The 19,668-nt window shown below is 41.0% G+C and overlaps 1 protein-coding gene across 6 annotated transcripts in view; it reads right to left on the bottom strand.

Annotated features, from left to right (window-relative positions):
* Positions 1 to 19,668, bottom strand: part of DACH1 (dachshund family transcription factor 1) — a 642,674-nt gene that overhangs the window by 227,816 nt on the left and 395,190 nt on the right. For 4 of the 6 annotated variants that reach the window (XM_069639017.1, XM_069639019.1, XM_069639016.1 and 1 more), the window contains exons 4-6: positions 8,143 to 8,298; positions 4,251 to 4,423; positions 1,030 to 1,165 (exon numbers count right to left, since the gene is read on the bottom strand). In XM_069639017.1, coding sequence (XP_069495118.1) covers positions 1,030 to 1,165; positions 4,251 to 4,423; positions 8,143 to 8,298 — 465 coding nt within the window. The remainder of the gene's footprint in view (positions 1 to 1,029; positions 1,166 to 4,250; positions 4,424 to 8,142; positions 8,299 to 19,668) is intronic. The other 2 variants (XM_069639021.1, XM_069639020.1) reach the window with 1 other exon arrangement.

The raw sequence follows: 19,668 nt of genomic DNA, 5'->3' as shown, positions 1-19,668 counted from the left end.
ATATGCATGTAGAAAAACTCATATCATGAGAGTGAAGGGTGAATAGTGAATTGTGATCATTTTGATGGGTTGGCAAGCACAGCACTAGTTCAAAACAATACTCTGTGTGTCATTTAGAAGAATAATTTGGCCTTTCACAAAATAGATATTGCAGGAGAAATGTTTGTGTATGTCTGACTATTCTTCTATTTCATTGCAGTCACAAAACACAATTTTTTTTTCTGTCTCACAGTCCGGAACTTAACAAAAATAGTTAAGGGGCTAATTCACAGAAGTGTTTTATAATGGCAACCCCCTCCCAACCCTCCGGACCCCCCCGTTGGAAAATGCTCTGTGAATTAGGCCCTAAAAGTCATTACAAACATATATGTGTTGGCTCCCATTGAGAATAAGTTATGTTGGGAGATTATTTTTTAAAGGTTCCGAAATAATCAAGATGTGAAATTTAAGGTTTTTACATATTAACATAGTTCGTACTATGAACCACGTTGACTAGCTTATTTCCAAAACCAACGTCTTGCGAAGGAGGGCCTCAGAAGATCAAGCAGCAAGAGTTTTTAATCTTTTTCACCATTGGATATGTTAACACCTAAACAGACATAATCTCGGGAGCCCACAAAGCAATATAAAGTGCTTGCAAGACTTGGGAGGCAATTAACAAAAATACACGTCTGTTTCATAGCTGTTTTGTGACTGAATCCCTTAAGGACAACAGTGGTTAATAACTAATCAAGTGGTATAACTGCAAAGCTATCCATCGATTCAAAGTGCTCTATGGAGCAAGTGTTTGAAAGAAGAATACCCCATCTAGCAAACTTTAAAATGGGTACGCAATCACCTATGGGTCATCATCACTTCCTTTGATGACATAATATTGAAGTTCTTTATGATATTGTTTATCACACTATCATTAATAAAATGTACACTTTATCTAAGATGTGCACAATATAAGGTTAGTCTGGGTCAAAATAGATAGCCTGCTCTACAGTATTTACAAGAAGCATGTGTCAAAGCTATGATGGGACCTACGGATTCGATCCGAAGAGCTCTCAGTCCTTGCTGGGGAACTGGACACACTGCTGCTTCGATGAGATGATGGGTGACTGCCAGGCCGCCGGCCTTCTTCCAGGGAGGGAGCAGGAGATGGACTGTCTGGAACACGTTCCTGCACATAAACACACAAATAGTACAAAAAGAGAAAGAATAAAACACATATCCTAGTGTGTACATTATAAGACAGCAGTATTGAGTCACAAGTAGTATCTTACTGTATTCAGAGCTACATATATTACAAAAGTGCAGTGTATTTACACACATATCATCACAGTGTATAATAATGTCATACATTAACTCAAAACACTTGATGTTCACATGCAATAGATAACATCATGCACACTAGTGATAATGTTCAGTAGTAACAACACTAGTGATAATGTTCAGTAGTAACAATGGAGTCCTAAGATCAGGCCCCTATTTGTTCCTATTTGGCCCGGACACTGCAGGGCATTTGAAAAGAAGGCAGTAGAAGGAACAAAAGAAAAATGCATGCTTTTGCAATATATTGTATTACGTTTAAGAATTCGTGGCTGAGAGTGCAAATTACTAGTTATGATTTGGGCCGAGGAAACGAGTAGTTATATTTTAGATTGTGTCACAATCTTAGCTCTTTCTGGAGGGGGTGGTTGATAAAAGAAATGCATTTTCACCTATGTCTGAAGTAGGACACCAGGTCAATTCCTGGCACCGTTCATGCTACTGTAGAGGAACCTATGGCTCTTACAATCCATGGGATACACATTAAATGCTTTTTATGCCATCCACAGGGCCATTATTAAACCACATCTCCCCCTAGTTGGAAAGCATCCTCCGACTCCCCATTGTTTCCACATAAATAATTTTTATTATACAGTATCAACTGTACCTCAATGCTGTTGAACTCACATCTTACTCATTCAGCCCACTCTTCCTGAATTAGTACATAATGATCTCTTAAACCCCAGAGTTAGCTAAAGTGAACCACTGTGTCACCCCAGGCCTACAAACTCTTTCTGTATTTTTGAACACTAATGTTTGATCAATAGACAATGGGCCTGATTTATACAAGCATTTTACAATGGCGCAATCCCATTGAAAAACGATATCTAGATCAGGCCGAATAGCTACAAGATTGTCAGACGATGAACACGTTAACATGAATACATTAAGAAAATGAAAATACCCATTCGAATGTTGCTCTAAGCAAGGATATCTGCACACCCTGTATCAATTTGTGACCCGACCACCTACGGACAAGAATTAATAATATTTATGAAATATTATGACTTTGAAAGTCTCTGACATCATATGATATTTTAAGTATTTGGGTAAGATTGATAGTTCTGCAAATAAGTATAAATTGTAATGACTGCATGTCTATAAAGGGACTGATAAAGTGAACTACTAGTAGCTAACTATATATAACCTACTAGCACAGTGATGCTCTTTTTTATCAACCTCAGTGCATGAGGGGCTCCCTGGATCCACTGGGAGTCGGTTCCACTGGGAGTAGGAACATCAGGTTGTGGGCAGATCTCTGAAGTGGAAGTATGACCACATAGCGCAATCCTAAACACTATGTATACCGTTAGTGCCGGGCACAAGAACATTAAGTCTAACTCTCAGCCATTCCTTAAACATGGAGCCGAGAAACTGCCATCGAATGAAATACAGCACTCCTGTGAATCACGGTGCACTGCTCTCTGTGCAGTAAACAAAGGCACACATCTAGATGTGTGCATCCTACATCCAGGAGTGTGGGAGTCAGTGTTACACAAGGTATTCTGTGTATGTTCACCTTTTTCCATTAATCTTTGTGATGGGAGGCTCGACAGTCTTCTAATATAATGACATTTCTAAGAAGCGGAGCCCTTTAAAGCCATGAGCAGGTGAGGAAAGCCACCTCATGTTGAAAGCATCCCCAGGTCATGGCTGTCACATTCCTCCGTGATTCATGGCTGAAACAATCTGCGTTCCCAGCTTCTTGCTCGCACTTTACTTTTCATTCATCTCATATATCTAAACATTCTATTAAAAAAAGACATCTAATGTCCATTTAATTTCTGAAAGGGCAGCTTCAAACGGTCTCTCAATATGTAACGACAAGCCACAGAAGGCGCTCTCACATAACTTGTGAAATCTCATTCTAATGCCATTTACCAGACCAGTTGTTCTCACATTAAACGTGCCCATATTCCTGCAATACTGCAATGTTTCTTGATGTTAAGCCAAGAATGGAGGCACATCAAGTTTTGTGTGATAAATATCGCACACGCGCAAACACACACACACACACACACACACACACACACACACACACCTCTTCAAACATGTAACATTGTTATGGCAATTATCCAAAATAAAAAATATTAATTATTACCCACTTACAAAACAGGTACCCATAGCAGTCACATACGGAATCCACGGCCAGTCGGTTATATATACAAGAAATGTCTTATGGCCATGTTCTAAGCCCATTGCCTTGTCAATAGTACACACAGTGTACTGCGGACACGGCATGGCCTGTGACCATTCCCTGTACAAGAAACGATATCCAATTACAACAAAGGAGAAGAACCAAGAAGTGCATTCAATGAGGCTCATATACATTTTTAAATTGTATGGAATAATGTAATCACTGTATGGTAAAACACAATTTGTAAACAAATTATGAGAAACGTTGAAGATGTACTATAATCACATTGGTATAACATATTTGCTCCAAAGTGTTTTTTTAAAAAATCATATATACTTTACATATTTCCAAAATGATCAGTGTAATACACATAGGGCCTCATTACGACCCAGGCGGACTTCGCGGTGCTAAATGCACCGCGAAGCATGGCGGAAAGCCGCCGATAGCGCCATGGGGGTTGGCGGATTTACCGCCCCATTCCGACCTCGGCGGAGCGGTAAATCCCCAATCCCCATTCTGCCCTTCCCCATTCCCATTTTCGCCCCATAGGGTATAATGGGAGTGGGGAAGGAGTTAATTACGCCACCGTAAAATACGGTGGCGTAATTAACAACGAGGTCCCGTAGCGCCATGGTTTTCTCCGGCTGGTAAAACCAGGCGGAGAAAACCTCCATGGCGCTACGGGAACTCGTAGTATGGCGGAGAGGTACGCCATGCACTACGCTGGCGTAATACCCTCTCCGCCAGGGTCCTAATGAGGCCCATAGTATACTTTCCACAACAAAACCTTTAACTTTACCTTAATTACTGATGTCTCGACTCTGGACGGAGGGCTCTGTACGTGTGCTGCGGCAGCCATGTTAGCAATGGTGCTGAGGTGGTTCATCTGGCTCATTGCCATAGTAACAGAAGCTGGAGGTAGACTGACAGGTATCAGTGGGTGGGGCATCATCATGAAAGGAAGTTCCAGTCCTGTAAAAATATAAAGTACTTAAAGAACTATTTTAAACAATACTGGAAAAGCATGTTTGTACATATTGACATTTTAACATTTCAACATAAGTATTGTACAGCATGGACATTGTCTTCTATTTACACAGGTGACAACATTTGACAAGTTTACTGAAGCATTACGAATGGTTGATTTTAAATACTAGGATGTATCTTAGGAACGGAATTCTGGGAGCATTATTTAAGAGCTAATACCAATGTCGGTGGCCAAACCAGTCAGTAATGGCCACCGAGATTGAGTTTACAATCAGGTTCTTTAATTTAACCTCAGTGCTGTTTTGTATGGGTCCCTCATGCCAGTATTATCATCATTAGCACCCACCGTATACAGGCTGAGTGCTAATCGTGGTGGAGTGTTTCATTTTTTAAATACTTTTCACCAAGGAAAACGACTGCAAACAGTTCAGCAAAAAGGAAAAAAACGCCCCTGTTCTAAATGGAAAAAAGTGCTCTTTCTATTTCCATCATGACCCAGGCCTGGCGGAGTGGGCCAGCAAGATGGAGGCAGGGGAAAGAATCAACGGCCAGAAAGCCTGTATTGTAAGATGATTGGGCGAGACCAGCTGACAGAAAGCTCAGAACGTGGGTTTTAACGGCAGATAAAGACTGCGTTTTGTCCTTTCTGATTGGCTGATGCATCTGGACAAAAAACAAATGTGCCTCACATACAGGTGAGTTACTGAAAATATCCACTTGTGGTTACTGTCATCATGGTGAATACACCCCTTTGCATAGGCATTGCATTGAATGCTACCTGGCAGAAGGGATTCAGGCAAAGCAGAAAATGGTCATCATAATACCTAGGGCTGGAAAAGGGGAACAAGCATTGCTTCACATTTGAGCCTATGTAAACAATGGTGGTTCGACTCAGAAAAATTTGAGCCGCTCATACTGATATGAGTATTTGATGGTTCAACTTGGTAATATTGAATTCTAGGGTACTGCAGCACTATCCTAGAATTCAGTATAACTCGTGGCTAAGGAAATTATAAAATAGAGACATACAAATAAATAAAAAAAAGCCAGAGGACGTTTATTTTAGAAATTCGCAGATTACTTTATAAAAAAAAAAGCTGATTTGCGCATTTCCAGGGGGCTGTGTAGCAGAGCAAATGATGTGCTGGCCATCTCCCTTGCATACATTAGTGTTAGGAGCATGCTCCTGACACTAATGTATGACATGCTTCCAGTATCCACTTGTGTGCCGGAAGCTCATTTCACAGTGATGGCATTTCTATTCCTGTTTCAGGGATAGAAATGCAAGTGGGGCAGCAGTGGTTCATACTGCTGCAGTTTCATTTAAATGAATATGCACGCCAAGTTCAGCAATTACCCTATAATTTGTTGCACATCCCCTTGTGTCTATTCGAAATAGGTTTCGGGGAATGTGACTTTTTCAGCATATTTCAAACAGCATTCCATTTGTGGACTCTGTATGCGCTTTGAAATGCTTGAAAATATCCCCTGTTTTAGCACAAATGTGCAAAGGGAGTACACAGGGGCACATTCAGGTGCCCTTTGAGAATAGGTTGCAAGGTTATTTGGCACAAGTAATCAGATATCCAAACACATCTCATCACTTATGCCAAAGTTGATTTGAGATTCTGTTCCATCCTTTCTCAAATGGATTTCAAAGGTTTTCTAACACAATTCAACACATAGGGCCTCATTACGACCCAGGCGGAAAACCATGGTGCTAATAGCACCATGATCCATGCCGGTAACTTACCGACTCCGCCATGGAGAAAGGGGGAATTATCACCCCATTACAAGGTTGGCGGGGCGGTAATTCCCCCTTCCTCCATGGCCCCTCCCCATTCCCATTTTCGCCCCAAAGGGCTCTATGGGAATGGGGAAGGCGCTAAGTACGGTACCGCAAATTGCGGTACCGTACTTAGCACCAAGGTCCCTTTGCGGGTCCCTACTTTAACGGCTGGTGTAGACCAGCCGTTAAGGTTGGGTCCCGCAAAGGGACCTTTTAATCAGGCGCTAATGGGTTAACGGTGCCGCATCCATTTACGGCGCCATTAACCCATTAGCGCCAGGGTCGTAATGAGGCCCATAGTGACCTATGGCTTACATTGGGTCAAGCCTATTCATGGAAACTTGCATATTTACCGACTCGACTTAATTTGAATTGTGAGCAATCCCTATGGAGGCTCACATGGCATGGCAAATTTGAACAATTTTTTCAAATCAGCATTTGAGTTGAGCACTTTAAGTCTCACCCATCCCTAGTATTTCTATTTCCTGGACCATTTGCTGGGATTGATCTCTCCACCCGTGAACAGAGTTGGACTTGTACACATTCCAGTTTTGCCATACATCATGTCTTAGTATGACAAGCAGATTTACACAGAAGAATAATGCAATGATATTATAGGTACATGTACAACTTTTTTATCATCATGCTTGTGCTTTAATACCATAACAAGATTTTTCTTCAGTGTTAATACCAATGTACAGTTGAACAACAGGACTGACCACTTGCTATGCAATCGATGATCGATAGCCAATTGAGAATAGGATTTTAGATATTTCAGAACTTGCAACATGCATTAGAATCCTGAATCGTATAATTAAGCACAGTTTCCTGCTAGAGCTAGCAGTAGGAACAGTTATGTGGCCAGATGTTCTACTTAGAGGCTCATGTGAAACAAGGTCCCTTGCAGAGGGCTCAGGCCACATGATTGGAAATAGTGGGCGGAGGCAGTAATGCAATTAGTACCTCGCCCTGGGGCTGGGTTTTAGCCGATGACCCCCGTTTTAAAAATATAGAAGATAAACCCTTCCATTATGTTGGAAGAGCATCTAATACTTATCCGCCGCACAAAGGAAGTTGTTTCTACCTGCCAATGTGGGGAAGGCTGGGCTGTCAGGTGAGGACGGGGACGGATCCAGTAGGCACCGCAGTGGCACAAGGAATCCTGAGAACCAACAGGTTCAATGGCAGCAAAAGGAGAATTATTCCCAGAAGACATGTAGACTGATTGGCTGTCAGGCTTCCAACATTCTCACCAGGGTTAAAACATGCTGATAGAATATAATAGGGTATGAAGTCTTTGGTATTGTATTGTAACGGGAGTCAGTGCCCTATGTAAGTGTCCTGAATAGTTTTATACATACATAAATAATTATTTTAAGTTTATCAAAATTCCTTTTTGTTATTAAAACAGTGGAGGGTGTGACTGGCAATGAGGTAATATAGTGAGCTGTCAGTAACAACCTTGAAATGATAATACTTCATAGTCATTTGTTTCCAAGAACTCTGACTCATGAACAAAAGGGTTGGATGATGGATGCATTTCATTGTGTGTGTGTGTGTGTGTATATGTATATAGGCCTGGGCTATGTCTTCAAGGAGCTGTAGGGGCTACCTATATTTGAGTTAACTTGCCATCATTATTCAACTAATTCACATCTGTCCTGTACATTTAAATACACTGAGTCTTACAATTCTGCAACATGGTTCATTTCTAGTGATAAACAAAGCAGCATGCATTAAATACATCAGTATGAGTATCTGTACCTTATTCACGAATGTACTTGCCCCAGTCAACATATAACATGATTACCAGTGACTCTGTCAAGATGGCTGAAATAATGTACGAATGTGGGTGATGATAAAAAACATGAATATAAACACGGAAATGTTAGTGATGAAGGATGGCGACCCGTACCATTTGACAGTAGGCGGCTCTGCTGCAGAGGATTGAGAGGATGACTAACTGAAAGATTATGCTGTCCAGGCAGGTTGGGATGGCTCCCAGAGGCCTGTGATCCTTGGGCAGGGGGAGACTGGAGTCTTTCTTTATCCCAAGAACCATCACTGCTGCCTGTAGGAATGAATATACATTATTTGGATGCTGAACAGTTTCACATCTAAAATGGCAGCATTTATAAGCTCGGCCCCTGCTTGAAATATTAGCAGAGTAAACGCACATTATCTCTGAATGACAAGGCCTCTCAATTTCAACAGGCTAGTGACATTTGACTTTCAATGACGTGGTTCTGAAAAGGAACTCAATGGCGAACAGCTGGACTTGACACCCTTTCAATTCTCTCGCCCATGTTAGAATGAGAAAAGCAAACACAATAATAATTGTGATCAACACAATTATTATTGACAGCAATGGCAGTATTTATAATAACGAATATTGAAACACAAGGATCAACAGCCACAAATCAAGCACGAGACTGGAAGTGAAACTGTTGTGGGAATGCATAAGGACCTGACATTGTTTCCAGGGTCCCATAAATAGAAAGGGTGTGCAGGCATAATTAGATAAACACTTGCAACACTGCTTGCATACAGTCAAAACCCGCTTTCAGACCATACATCCTTTCCATAGTTAATTGTCTTTACAAATGCAGGTTAGTTGCTCTTACAGCACAGCTGATACATGTATAATGCCCACCTATGGGGGCAACCCCCTCTTCTGGCATATGGATGACAAAAGCAGAGTCAAACTCGAGGCCCACTCAACAACAGAGCATCAGCATAGATGGCATAATACATTCAACTCACACCCTAAACATGTTCTGAGCATGGACCTTTTTAAAATAATGTTTCAAAAGTTCATATATTAGGGTTAATCGGTTTTCAATCCAAAACGGACTTGATTTAACAAATAGGTTGAATAACTATTCAAAACGATGAATGTTCTATAAAATAAAACATGGCACTAGAATATTTTTTGAGAATTAATCATTATGTCAGAATGCAGTAGTTGGAGTTCCAGTTAAGTAAAACAAATGAGGCCACACAATCGTTTGAGTTTCATTCATGTTTATTACAAGTGGCATAGCTTTACAAACTTCAGTTGCTCATGCCCATCGTCTTCTGTCACAGCCATTAGACAATCCGGTACCATATGCACAGATGACAAATTCAACATCATTATTGCTTGGTATCCTGACTAAGAGGGCACTTGTGTACCTTCCTGATCAAATATATTTGGCCCTCTTCACAGAACGAACGAAGCACCCCCACACACCTTTTAGAAGTTGAATTTGTTCATGAGTAAACTGTATCTTATTTATTATCATTACAGTGTTTGAAGTTCAGATTCGAGGAGCAGGAGCTAAAACCAGCTCCTGGGTGTCAGGCATCACTCAGTAGGCAGGAGCTTTGGCTGGGGAACTAGGAGCGAGTACACAAGGCTCTGCAAATACAACTTTCACATGAGGTGCACACTAACTTTCCACCCATTTTGTCTGATCCATTATATTTAAATAGGTCTTAGATGTGTCTGAATTCTTCTTTATGTACATTCTTAAACACTCTAACGTAATGTCACCTATGCATGTTTGTAAGGGACCAGCTGGCCTAGGAGCCAGAAATAGCTCCTGGTAACTGTTAGTTATAATGTAGCCAGGATCTCCTAGTGTAAAAGCAGAAGTTAAATAGCTCCCAGCAATTTCAAACCCTGTCATTATATAGGGAATAGTTTACCAGGAACATGATTTTATAATGGCCTACAATGTGAATTGACTCATTTCTATTGTCTTGTTATTATAGCAGATCATGCAGAGCGAGAGATACAATTATTTGCCCAGGATCACACCCTTTAGTTAAAAAGTGAAATCTGCATTTTAGACCAATCTGCAACTAAGGCACTTATTCACATATCATCCCAGCTCTATTTGGTAGAAAAAAAGAGTTTTGTTTTCAAGATCACTCTGTTTATACCAGTAACCTGAAAAGGACACCAATCTTAGTATACCAGCCTATTATAGAGAAATAATATGATTGTGGCTCTGTATTCCCTTTCTCTAACAGAAACCTACAAATAATAGAATGCACAATAAGTCGTCTGGGCTTTGAGAAGATACATTCAACAGTTAATGAAAAACAACAAAAAATACAGTGTGACAAGTCTGCACGTTTGCATTGATTTTTTGACATATTCACATAGGCAAGCAGCTATTTCTATATGATGTCATGAACATGCGAATTTCTAGAAAGAAAACCTGCTGTCTGTGTATGTGAACTAAGCACACACTATGAAAATAAGCCATGCCATTTAAAAAAGGTTTGGTTTTCTGTTACTCGGTATCCTTACCGTAAAGTATCATATTTGGTTTGTTAATTTGAGCTCTATGTTGGCTTTCAGGCAAACATGCACCTTCACAGTTCCTATCACCTAAACATTAACACTTGTTCAAGCTTTGTCTAAGACAATAGTTACTCCATTAAGCCACCATTAATAAACAGCTTGCCATTCAAATTCCCTGCTGATAGCAAAGAGGCGGTTACGCTTGTATAAGGCCCCATTGGGAGGCCCTACAGAATTGCAGAGGGAGCCCAGTTTGGACTCTGGCCTAATAATTCCACCCTCCCCCATCACAGCTCTGGTGGCGAAGTTGCTGGGCCCCTATAATTGGTCCAGCCCTGAAAGCAGCTTCCTCTTTCAAAGGCCAAGTCATTGAGCCATCCAACACTACCAAAAGAGAATTGTGCATGTAGCTTGGATACATTTATCAGAATTCTTCCTGGATAGAATGACGCAAAAGATGTTTAATCCTAGTTTTATTGGAGTTTATTCTTTATACCATCACTACATCACAATAATCTGGACCAGTTGGTAAACTGTATTTAGAATAACTGCAAGCATTTGCTTTTTGTTTATACCAATGTTCCTCACAGGGGCGTGGGAGGTTGGCAGGCGACTGCAGGATCTCAGGAGGGCATAGGGACTGAAGGCGGGCCCCACGGTGGAAGCTGCCCTCCTGAACAGCTCATAACCAGCTGCAGATGCGCCTGTGGGAGCCTGGTCGTTATGAGGGCCTGCATGACTGCACAGACTGCCCATACCAAACGCTGGCCCTGGCGAAGCATATACAAGAAGGTGAATCAATACAGAAAATGGCAGATTATGGAAAAGGTGATGAAATAGCCAAAAGCATGGCTGAAAATAAAAGTTGAATGATTGGATGGGAAAGGAAACTGCACAGATATGAAAAAGGGGATGAGAATCAGATTAAATGAAAAATAAAAATGCAAAAAGGACATATTGCTAGTAAACTCAAGACAAAGGGCCTGATTCATGGAATTTCTTGCACGGTTCAAAGTGACTTTGCACTGGTGAAAAGTGACCTTGCACTGCTGACACAGGTCCTTATTCACAGAGCATTTTCCAATGGGGTTTTGTCGATAGAAAACGCGTCTGTGTATTCCGCCCAACGTGAGAAACAATGCAGAAAAAAAGCAATATGGTTAAAAGAAATGTAATGAGAGCAGGGTGTTCCTTGGGGTGAGTTGGCAGATACATTATAAACAAAAATAGGCATCTGTGCAAGTTCTATTACTTTATAAAGAGGCACAACCTGCAGCCTCCTGTCCCTAGCAGGTGATGAAGCTCCTCGGTGACTTGCAGTATGTTTATAATGGCATTCCAACATCATTCCGTATTTAATCTCGCTTTAAGCCTCTCGTATTCAAAAAGAGGCCGACATCATACTGAGGAGCCGATTCATGGAATTATCTGCGCGGAAAAGAGGGTTCATGCTTTGTGTGTGGGTGTGTCAGGGGCGTTCCGGGCGCGACTTGCGAAAACGGTTACTTTTTGCACTGTCAATTCCATGAACATGCGTGCCGTGCATTTTTCTGTGTGCGTGCAGGCTCGCGCAGTGTCTTTTTTGGCGCGCAACATGATGCTTGCAGGATTTCTGCACTCATTTCCATGAATCGCCTGAGTCTTTAGCCCAAAGTGGTGCATGACTGAAATAAAGTGTTGCTCTAAACAAAACCCATCAGAGGCAAAACAAGAACAAAACATTCTTCACCATCAATTATGTACCAGAGATAGCGGGAAGCAAACTCTGACTTCTTGCATACACCTCAAGTCCATAGTTATAAGGTTCATGCCTCCTGGCGGGCTATGCAGTCACCACATTTCAAGGATGGTGACATCAGACAAGATTACCAGCCTATTGCAGAGTTTCAAGGCAGTAAATGTGCTTCAAATATTCACAACTGTACTGAAAGCAAAGGTCATTCCACACATATTTATAAAATGCAAACTCGGAAGTATTTTACTCCAACCAATATATGTTTGTCTTTCGCATTTATAAATATTGTTCGTGGCTGCTGCACACGTTTATTTTTTTTTTTAATATAACATAAGCATTCTAGGTTTAGTCTAACGTATTCAATAAAGAGTGATTAATTTGTTTTTTTAAAAATGCAAAGTAGACATTACTATGTTACTTAGTGAAATGCACAGCTTGCAACATTATCGTCTCGGTGGGATCTTAAATTGAATTTGAAAATGTGTCTTATTTCCAGTTTGATTTATGTAAGAAATTGCCGACTATAATGTCCTCTTTGAAGTTTCACTACTTCCTGAGAGCAAAGAAATGTTCGCCATAAAATGCATGGAATAGTTATTAAAAATGATAACAAACGGCATTACGACATTACCTGTGATTGAAGAGACCAATGCAGGGGTGCAGAGTGGCGGGGGAGGATGGGGGGGCTGTTTAAATCAGCTGCATTTTAAGTTTCTTATCATGAAAGATTGCATAACATGTTTCAGACATGTGAGATGAATTTTTATTGCTGCAATCAAAGTAATTACTGAGCCCTTTTTTCTTAAATAGAAAGGCTTCCTGTGCACTGAGAATTAATCTATCAGACCATTCAACTTGGATTTTTTTAAGTAAATATCAGTAGATAAAAAAAGCTTGCTCGGAATAAGGGTATACTTGAATGAATGGATTCATGTTTGAAAACAATTGAGCAAATTATTCTGCAAAAATATGCATTGCCATTAGAAGGACAGTGCCAAAGTCTCCACAAAGAAACAAGAGAAAACTGAGGGATGGGTTCTTAGAGGGATAGATTAGCCTCCTTCTGTGACAATGAATATGCGTAGTGATGGAGCTTTACGAGCTAAAACAAGATCAGCTTTACCCAGGAGGATAACTCCGGGGCAATGTGCTCACCTTGCCAAGGGGATGATGCCGGGTAACATAGGTTTGGTTCCCAGGGCGAGCATGTAGAAGCTGGAGAAGTCTAGCATGAAGAACTCTGTAATAGCCAATAATAATACTGTGTTTGCAGCAGCGCAGCAAATTCTAGAACAGATTGAATCTGAATTGTGGGTGTAGGAACATTCACAAGTGTGAGGAGGTCACCACCCTGGGCTTCGCATTTACAGACTTTGAGATGGAAGTTCGACTTAACATTGGGACTTATGGCGGTATGTATACTTTTGCAATAGGGCTTAACCTAGGAGTTCAAGACAACATGTTTAGTATGAGGCTAATTTATTGTATTCCTTTAGTGTTTATATTTAATTGAAAAATACCTGAAATGTTTCTATGCATCAAACTGTTAAAATCATCGTTACATCAAGGCAGGGGATAGGTCTAATATGGTTTTCTATGGACACAATAGGTTTCATCAATTTGCATATAGTTGTGAAGAATATTTGCAGACTTCAACCCAAGAGTGTTCTTAGGACTTTTCAAATCCGACTAAAGTTGTTGTGCTTTAGCCCTAGGATCAACAATCACAAACTACTTTGTTGAGGGTGATTCTATTAAACCACCCACCCCAGTTCCAGATACTCAGGGTAGACATTTTTAACTTTTATGCCGTTGCTCTCCGATGCCTCTGTGGCGCAGACCTTCAAAGGGATATTTGGTTATGATATTCCTCAATGGCAATATACACATATGTGGAGGCACAATACACAGTCTGACGCATCCTTTCGGTATCTAGTCAATTCATCTAAACCCATTCCATCGAAATATTTCCATCTAAAAAATGTCCATCTAATGCATGGTTTGGGGGGTAAAGGGTTAATGTGTGTTCAGGTGTATTTTAAAGGGTAAAAAACTGAGGTTTGTGGGGACCTCCCCCCCCAAAAAGAAAAAAAAGCATTAGTTGGACATTTTTTAGATGGAACAATTTCGATGGAATGGCATTAGAGGCAATGGTTTTAGATGAAATGAACAATCCTTTCATTTAGTTGTGTGTATAAATGGATGTTTTGAAAGACAGTTGGGGAATCAGATATGTTTTATTGACTAGGTGTTTCATGCGGACAGATCACAAAAAGGTCAATTCTCTTCCATAATGACATTTCAAAATGGAAAGCAGTATGTGAAATGTTGGGGCTGGGCAAAACAAGAGACGTGATGGCTGGGATGTTTAGAATTAATCTTAACCTTTGGCTGGGCAACCACCCAGGCCATGGTTCTTTAGCCTGCCAAGCCCTTAAAGGAAAGGGATGAACCATTTGCAAATCAAGCATGGTCCCACCCTAAAGGGGGCAGTCCAGGTTCAACTGCTCGGTCACATCTCTTCTGCATGAGACCACAGGCAACCCCATACATATGTTGGCCTCATGAGCATCATCAGTGAGGTGCAGATTGGGTCTCTAGGTTGGGAAGGCTCGGGAACCATGTTAGATCTGTGCCAGTAGTCCGGAAGAATACATTTTTTATAAATCGACAATGAAGATCTAGTTGGTACATATGATGAATTCCAGTTCAGATTATTTGCATATGTGTTGGTTATTCAGAAAACTGATCTGGATTTTACCAAAATGGCAGGCTAGGTTGAGGATTTCAGCCCTCGTTTTACAATTGGGCAATCTGCAAATGTACTCCTCTGCGTAAAGATAGAATAGAATGCATAATTCTGCCTTTTCTGTGTTGAGCATGTCCATCTCAGCGCCCTAGCAGGCACACTGTTTCTGGATCCACTTGCTGCTGAAATAGGATGTTAAAGGGAAATCTAGACGTTAAGTGAGGGAGCAGAGAGTAACAGCCTTGTTTCAATATGTTGCTAACTCCAAAACCCACAACCTAAACACCATTGTATGGTCGATTTCAGTACTCACGTGATCGTTATCCATTAGACTCCCAGTCACTCATTTGAAGCACCATAATATGTAATGTTTTGTTGAGTGTATGCATGGCCCATCCAGGAGAAGTGAGTCAATTTATGGACATTGCAAATCAGTCAAAAAGCACATGTACTACATGGAAATTCCTGTTCTTAAACACATAAGTGAACATGGCCCATCTAGGGATCGTGTGCTTCGTTAGCAAGTCATACCAGGAATATTTTCACTGGCAAACGAAACCATCTTTGATTTTAAGTTCTTGCAGCAGATCTCGAATGTTGTGGTTGTGCTACACACAGAAAAGGAATGCATTTGTTCATCTCCTGCATCATTCCACTTGATTGTGTGGACCTGAGTTTGACCAGGACCCAAGGAAAGGTACTTAGTAACACCTCAGGAGAATGGAGAGGGGAAGCTGTTGTTGTAGGCCTGAAATGCTGTAGTGTGAACACCTAAACAGAAGGAACATGTGTGTGCGTTTTGCGGCTGCATGTTATTAGCTGATGTGAAAACATGATCACTGTACCATTAGGAAAAGCCATTGAGCAGAATGTTCAGCATTTATCAAATATCTGCACCAAGTTTCCAGAAGTGCATTTCGTATTCCCAATTATATTCAGTACTGCTTTCCTGGTCTTGAACATCCTTGGATATGTGCTAAAGATATCCAATGCATCCTGTTTATTCGGACTCAGCTCGAAGGTTTTTGAGGAGGTGGCTCAGTTGTACGAGAAGACACAAGGATAGGAATAAAGGGAGCGTGTCTGTCAGCATTGGAACCAGCCTCTTCCAGCTCTACCTGGCACCAAAACACACACTGCCAGTAAGTAGCATGTGCCAATGCACGGGAGCAGGATGCAGTACTTTGTGCATAGGGTATGACAGGAGAGAGACAGGCCATGTGAACAAAATGTACAGCTAAGACTGAGCTAAAGACCACGTGGAACAAGCACACAAAGAAACATAAAGCACAGGTTTATATGTAGTTCTTTTGTGTTGCTCCAGCATTTTACCCTCATTTTTCATCACAAAATTCAACTGCTTACGTGTTAATGTGCTGTGCATACGTAAGCGTTGTATTAAATAACAAAGGCCAAGTGTGAACGCATGCCGTGGATTTCGAGTGATGTCTTGTATCTCTGATTATTCGAACACACACGCAACAAAAAACGCATACAGGACTGTTTGAGTAGGCCCCTGTGGTCCACTGGTGGACTGCTGGTGACGACATGCAGAAAAGGCTTAGGTTTCTAGGTAGGTTTCTAGGTTTATTCTACTAGGTTTCTAGGTGGAATAAACCGGTTGCTCTTCCCATTGACTCCTCCGAGTGTGTTTTCCTTCTCAGGGACGCAACTTGGTGATGAGTGGAAAGTTTCAGTGGGTGATGCTGTCAGTTGCCAAATCAGCTGCTGTTATTTGGAGACTGCTACTGTGCCTAAGGACTCTGTCACCCTATCATACGTAATGCCACCACACTGCACATCATTCCCCAAGTTGCCAGTGTCACTGTGGTGTTCTGAAAGCCTTGCTCATGCCCAACAACAAGGATCCTGCAAAATGTCCTATGGTGATATTGTTATCATCCCAATTCACAAGGTGCCCTGTCACCGCTCTAGTGCCTTCAAGGTGCAACCTGACTGCACCGCAATTCTGCTGCAGTTACTTTCTCTGTCATCAGCTACTGCACTTTTTCTTGCACCGCCCCCCCCCCCCATTGAAATGCAGTGGATGAGAGTGGCTTGGCAGAGGATGCTGGTGCTTGTCGACGAATGCCCCCCTCTGCTGATTACATGTACTCTATTTGCTGAGGTGAGCTCAGGTTTGTGTCTGCCTTTTCCCACTCTTGCCCTCATCATGACTGAAGAAGAAGTCTCGTCCTTGAGTGCAGACAACCAGCCTCTCTTAATTTGTTCATGAATGCTTTGTCCCTAAAGATGCCTCTTCCTGTTGACATTACTGACTCTAGTAACCTCGCTCCCCAAAGTGTAACTGGGATGAGGGGCCTCTGATGAACTTCTGTCCACCATGGATCTACAAGGTGGCAAGCGCACGAGAGAACTGCTAACGCATTGTACGGCTGGATAATTCTTTTGTGCTGCACATGAATGTGGATTTTGAGCCTCATATTTGAACACCATGACTTCAGCAAAAGGTTAAACTTTGAACACTTGCGTCATGTGCCTGAGAGCAAGCATCAAACACTTGGACTCAATTGAAGAAGCACACCAGCCGCACGTCACTGCTGTATTTGGGTTCTCATAATTTCCAAGAAAATGTTGACAAAAAATAAACACCTTGGAAGAGATTTGGCCCAAGCTCAGGACTCTAATTGCAATTGTTCTACAAGCAGAAGCCATGGAAACGTCAAAACCAACTCACCTGGTACAGGCGTCAACCAGCCAACACCCCACAATCTACTAAAGCAAATGAAAAATCTTACTCCAATTTGGCTAAGTACCCATAAGAAGCTGATCGTCCAGAAGGTAGGTCAATCGTCCAATTACTGTGTCTCGGAAATTACTTGAGAGCAGTGTGAGATGCCTTCAAAAGCAAGCGCACGCCAGCAGTGGCAAGACTATTATGCGCCTTCTACGGTATAATCCTGAGCGCGAGCACTTTCACTCTGCAGAGTATGTTAACCCACACGTTGGGGAAGGATTACACTTGCAGCATAGTGTCCTTTATGCATACCTGTACTGCACACTGACCACCTTAAAATATTAGTTTGATGCAGTCCTTGCCCGAATTGGTAGAAAAACAAGATTTTGATTTGGATTCAAACAACATTATAAGAGGTTAGCGCTATAAATACAAACAAACACAGGGCACACTCTATTTGTGCTATGGTGACAGCATGACGTGCATGGGATAATATCATCACATCTGTCAATTCTACCACATCTTTATGCTAGTCATGTAACAACATTAAAAAGTGAATATACATAAGGCAGAATACGCATGGGCACTGATTAATAGTCAGTCTATGCGAGCACTCTATCCCCATACCATGTATTGAACTTAGAATGACCATACAAAGAATTGACAGGCTGGTTTCCCTAGAGCAGGTTGAGTGATCACTGCCATCTGTTCCATAATTAAAAGGAAACAGTGGCTGGATCACTTACAGAATATCGGAATTGACCTCATGACACAAGATCAAACCTATATATGATCAGCGACTTATATTGTTTTATTAGATACTCAATCTAGTGGCCCCGTTTCAGAATTAATAAATAAGGATCTACTCTCTGCTCATACATCAGGTTATCCTGTGATATTCGAGTAAATCCAATGAGGTTAGCAACATCTCTTTGTCGTTCTACATTACCATATTTTACCTTTAATTCTTCTTTACTCTCATTCTCATTACTTCCCTTTGTATCTCGTCTTTTGTATCATTTTCTCTTGATTGTTTTTAAGTCTACTTACAGCCTCTTGATGCCTGCGGGCTTACGGCGCTATAGAAGCATATAAATAAATAAATAAAAGCCTGGCCCCCTCTGTCTTCCTTCTTTACTTTTGTTCTATGTTCCCTCACACTCCTTGCAATCTCAGAACCTATTTCTTTTGACTGTTCCCAAACTACCTTGTGCCTCCTCTCGTTTTCATTCCTTTTCTCTTTTAGCTCCTAGACATTGGAATGCCTCCCCCCTTTGGCTTTGGTCTTCTTCATCTCTTTCTATTTACCAAACTAATCTTACTTTATCTTCTTGCGTCTTTAGTTTCTTAAAAGTATAAACACACTGATTTCCAATTCTCTGTTGATGTAAATCTGTATTCACCTGTTTCATTTATGATTGTACTGTTTCTTTGATTCTTTTACTGTACTGCAACTTTGTTGAAAGGTGCTCTATTCATTTAATAAAATACAAATACCCACTGTACTTATCTGTGATGGTTTGTCCAACATTTCTTGCAAACAATGTATTTACTAAGCCATGAAGTAAGTGATTGATGTTTAGTTTATACAAATGATAGTCATGGCCTCAACATCTACTGGAGGAAATAATTCCTCTTAATTATAGCAGTTTTACCCATGTGGCTGATATATTCCTGTTCTTAAATGTTGTTTGTACTAATTAACAGCAAAATATATTCACAATTATGTTGATAGATTCTCCTACCATAATTGAGATATCAACAAACCCAGGAGTGTGTGATCTATGAAATGTCACAGGTTAGAATGTGTCAACTGAGTTTTGAGGAAAAATACAAAAAACAAATTATGTTTGTTGTCTTTGATATATAATTCATGTTATATTTTGATTTTCATTATTTCTCGTGTGTATGTGCGCGTGCGTGTGTGTGTGTGTTGTCATATCTAATTGACTAATGTTTGTTGTT

This window comes from Ambystoma mexicanum, chromosome 7q (genome assembly GCF_040938575.1).
Source record: "Ambystoma mexicanum isolate Mex_15411 chromosome 7q, UKY_AmexF1_1, whole genome shotgun sequence".
Lineage (NCBI taxonomy): Eukaryota > Metazoa > Chordata > Amphibia > Caudata > Ambystomatidae > Ambystoma > Ambystoma mexicanum.
The sequence above is the reverse complement of the archived record's forward strand: the minus strand, read 5'-3'. Positions and strand labels throughout refer to the sequence as shown.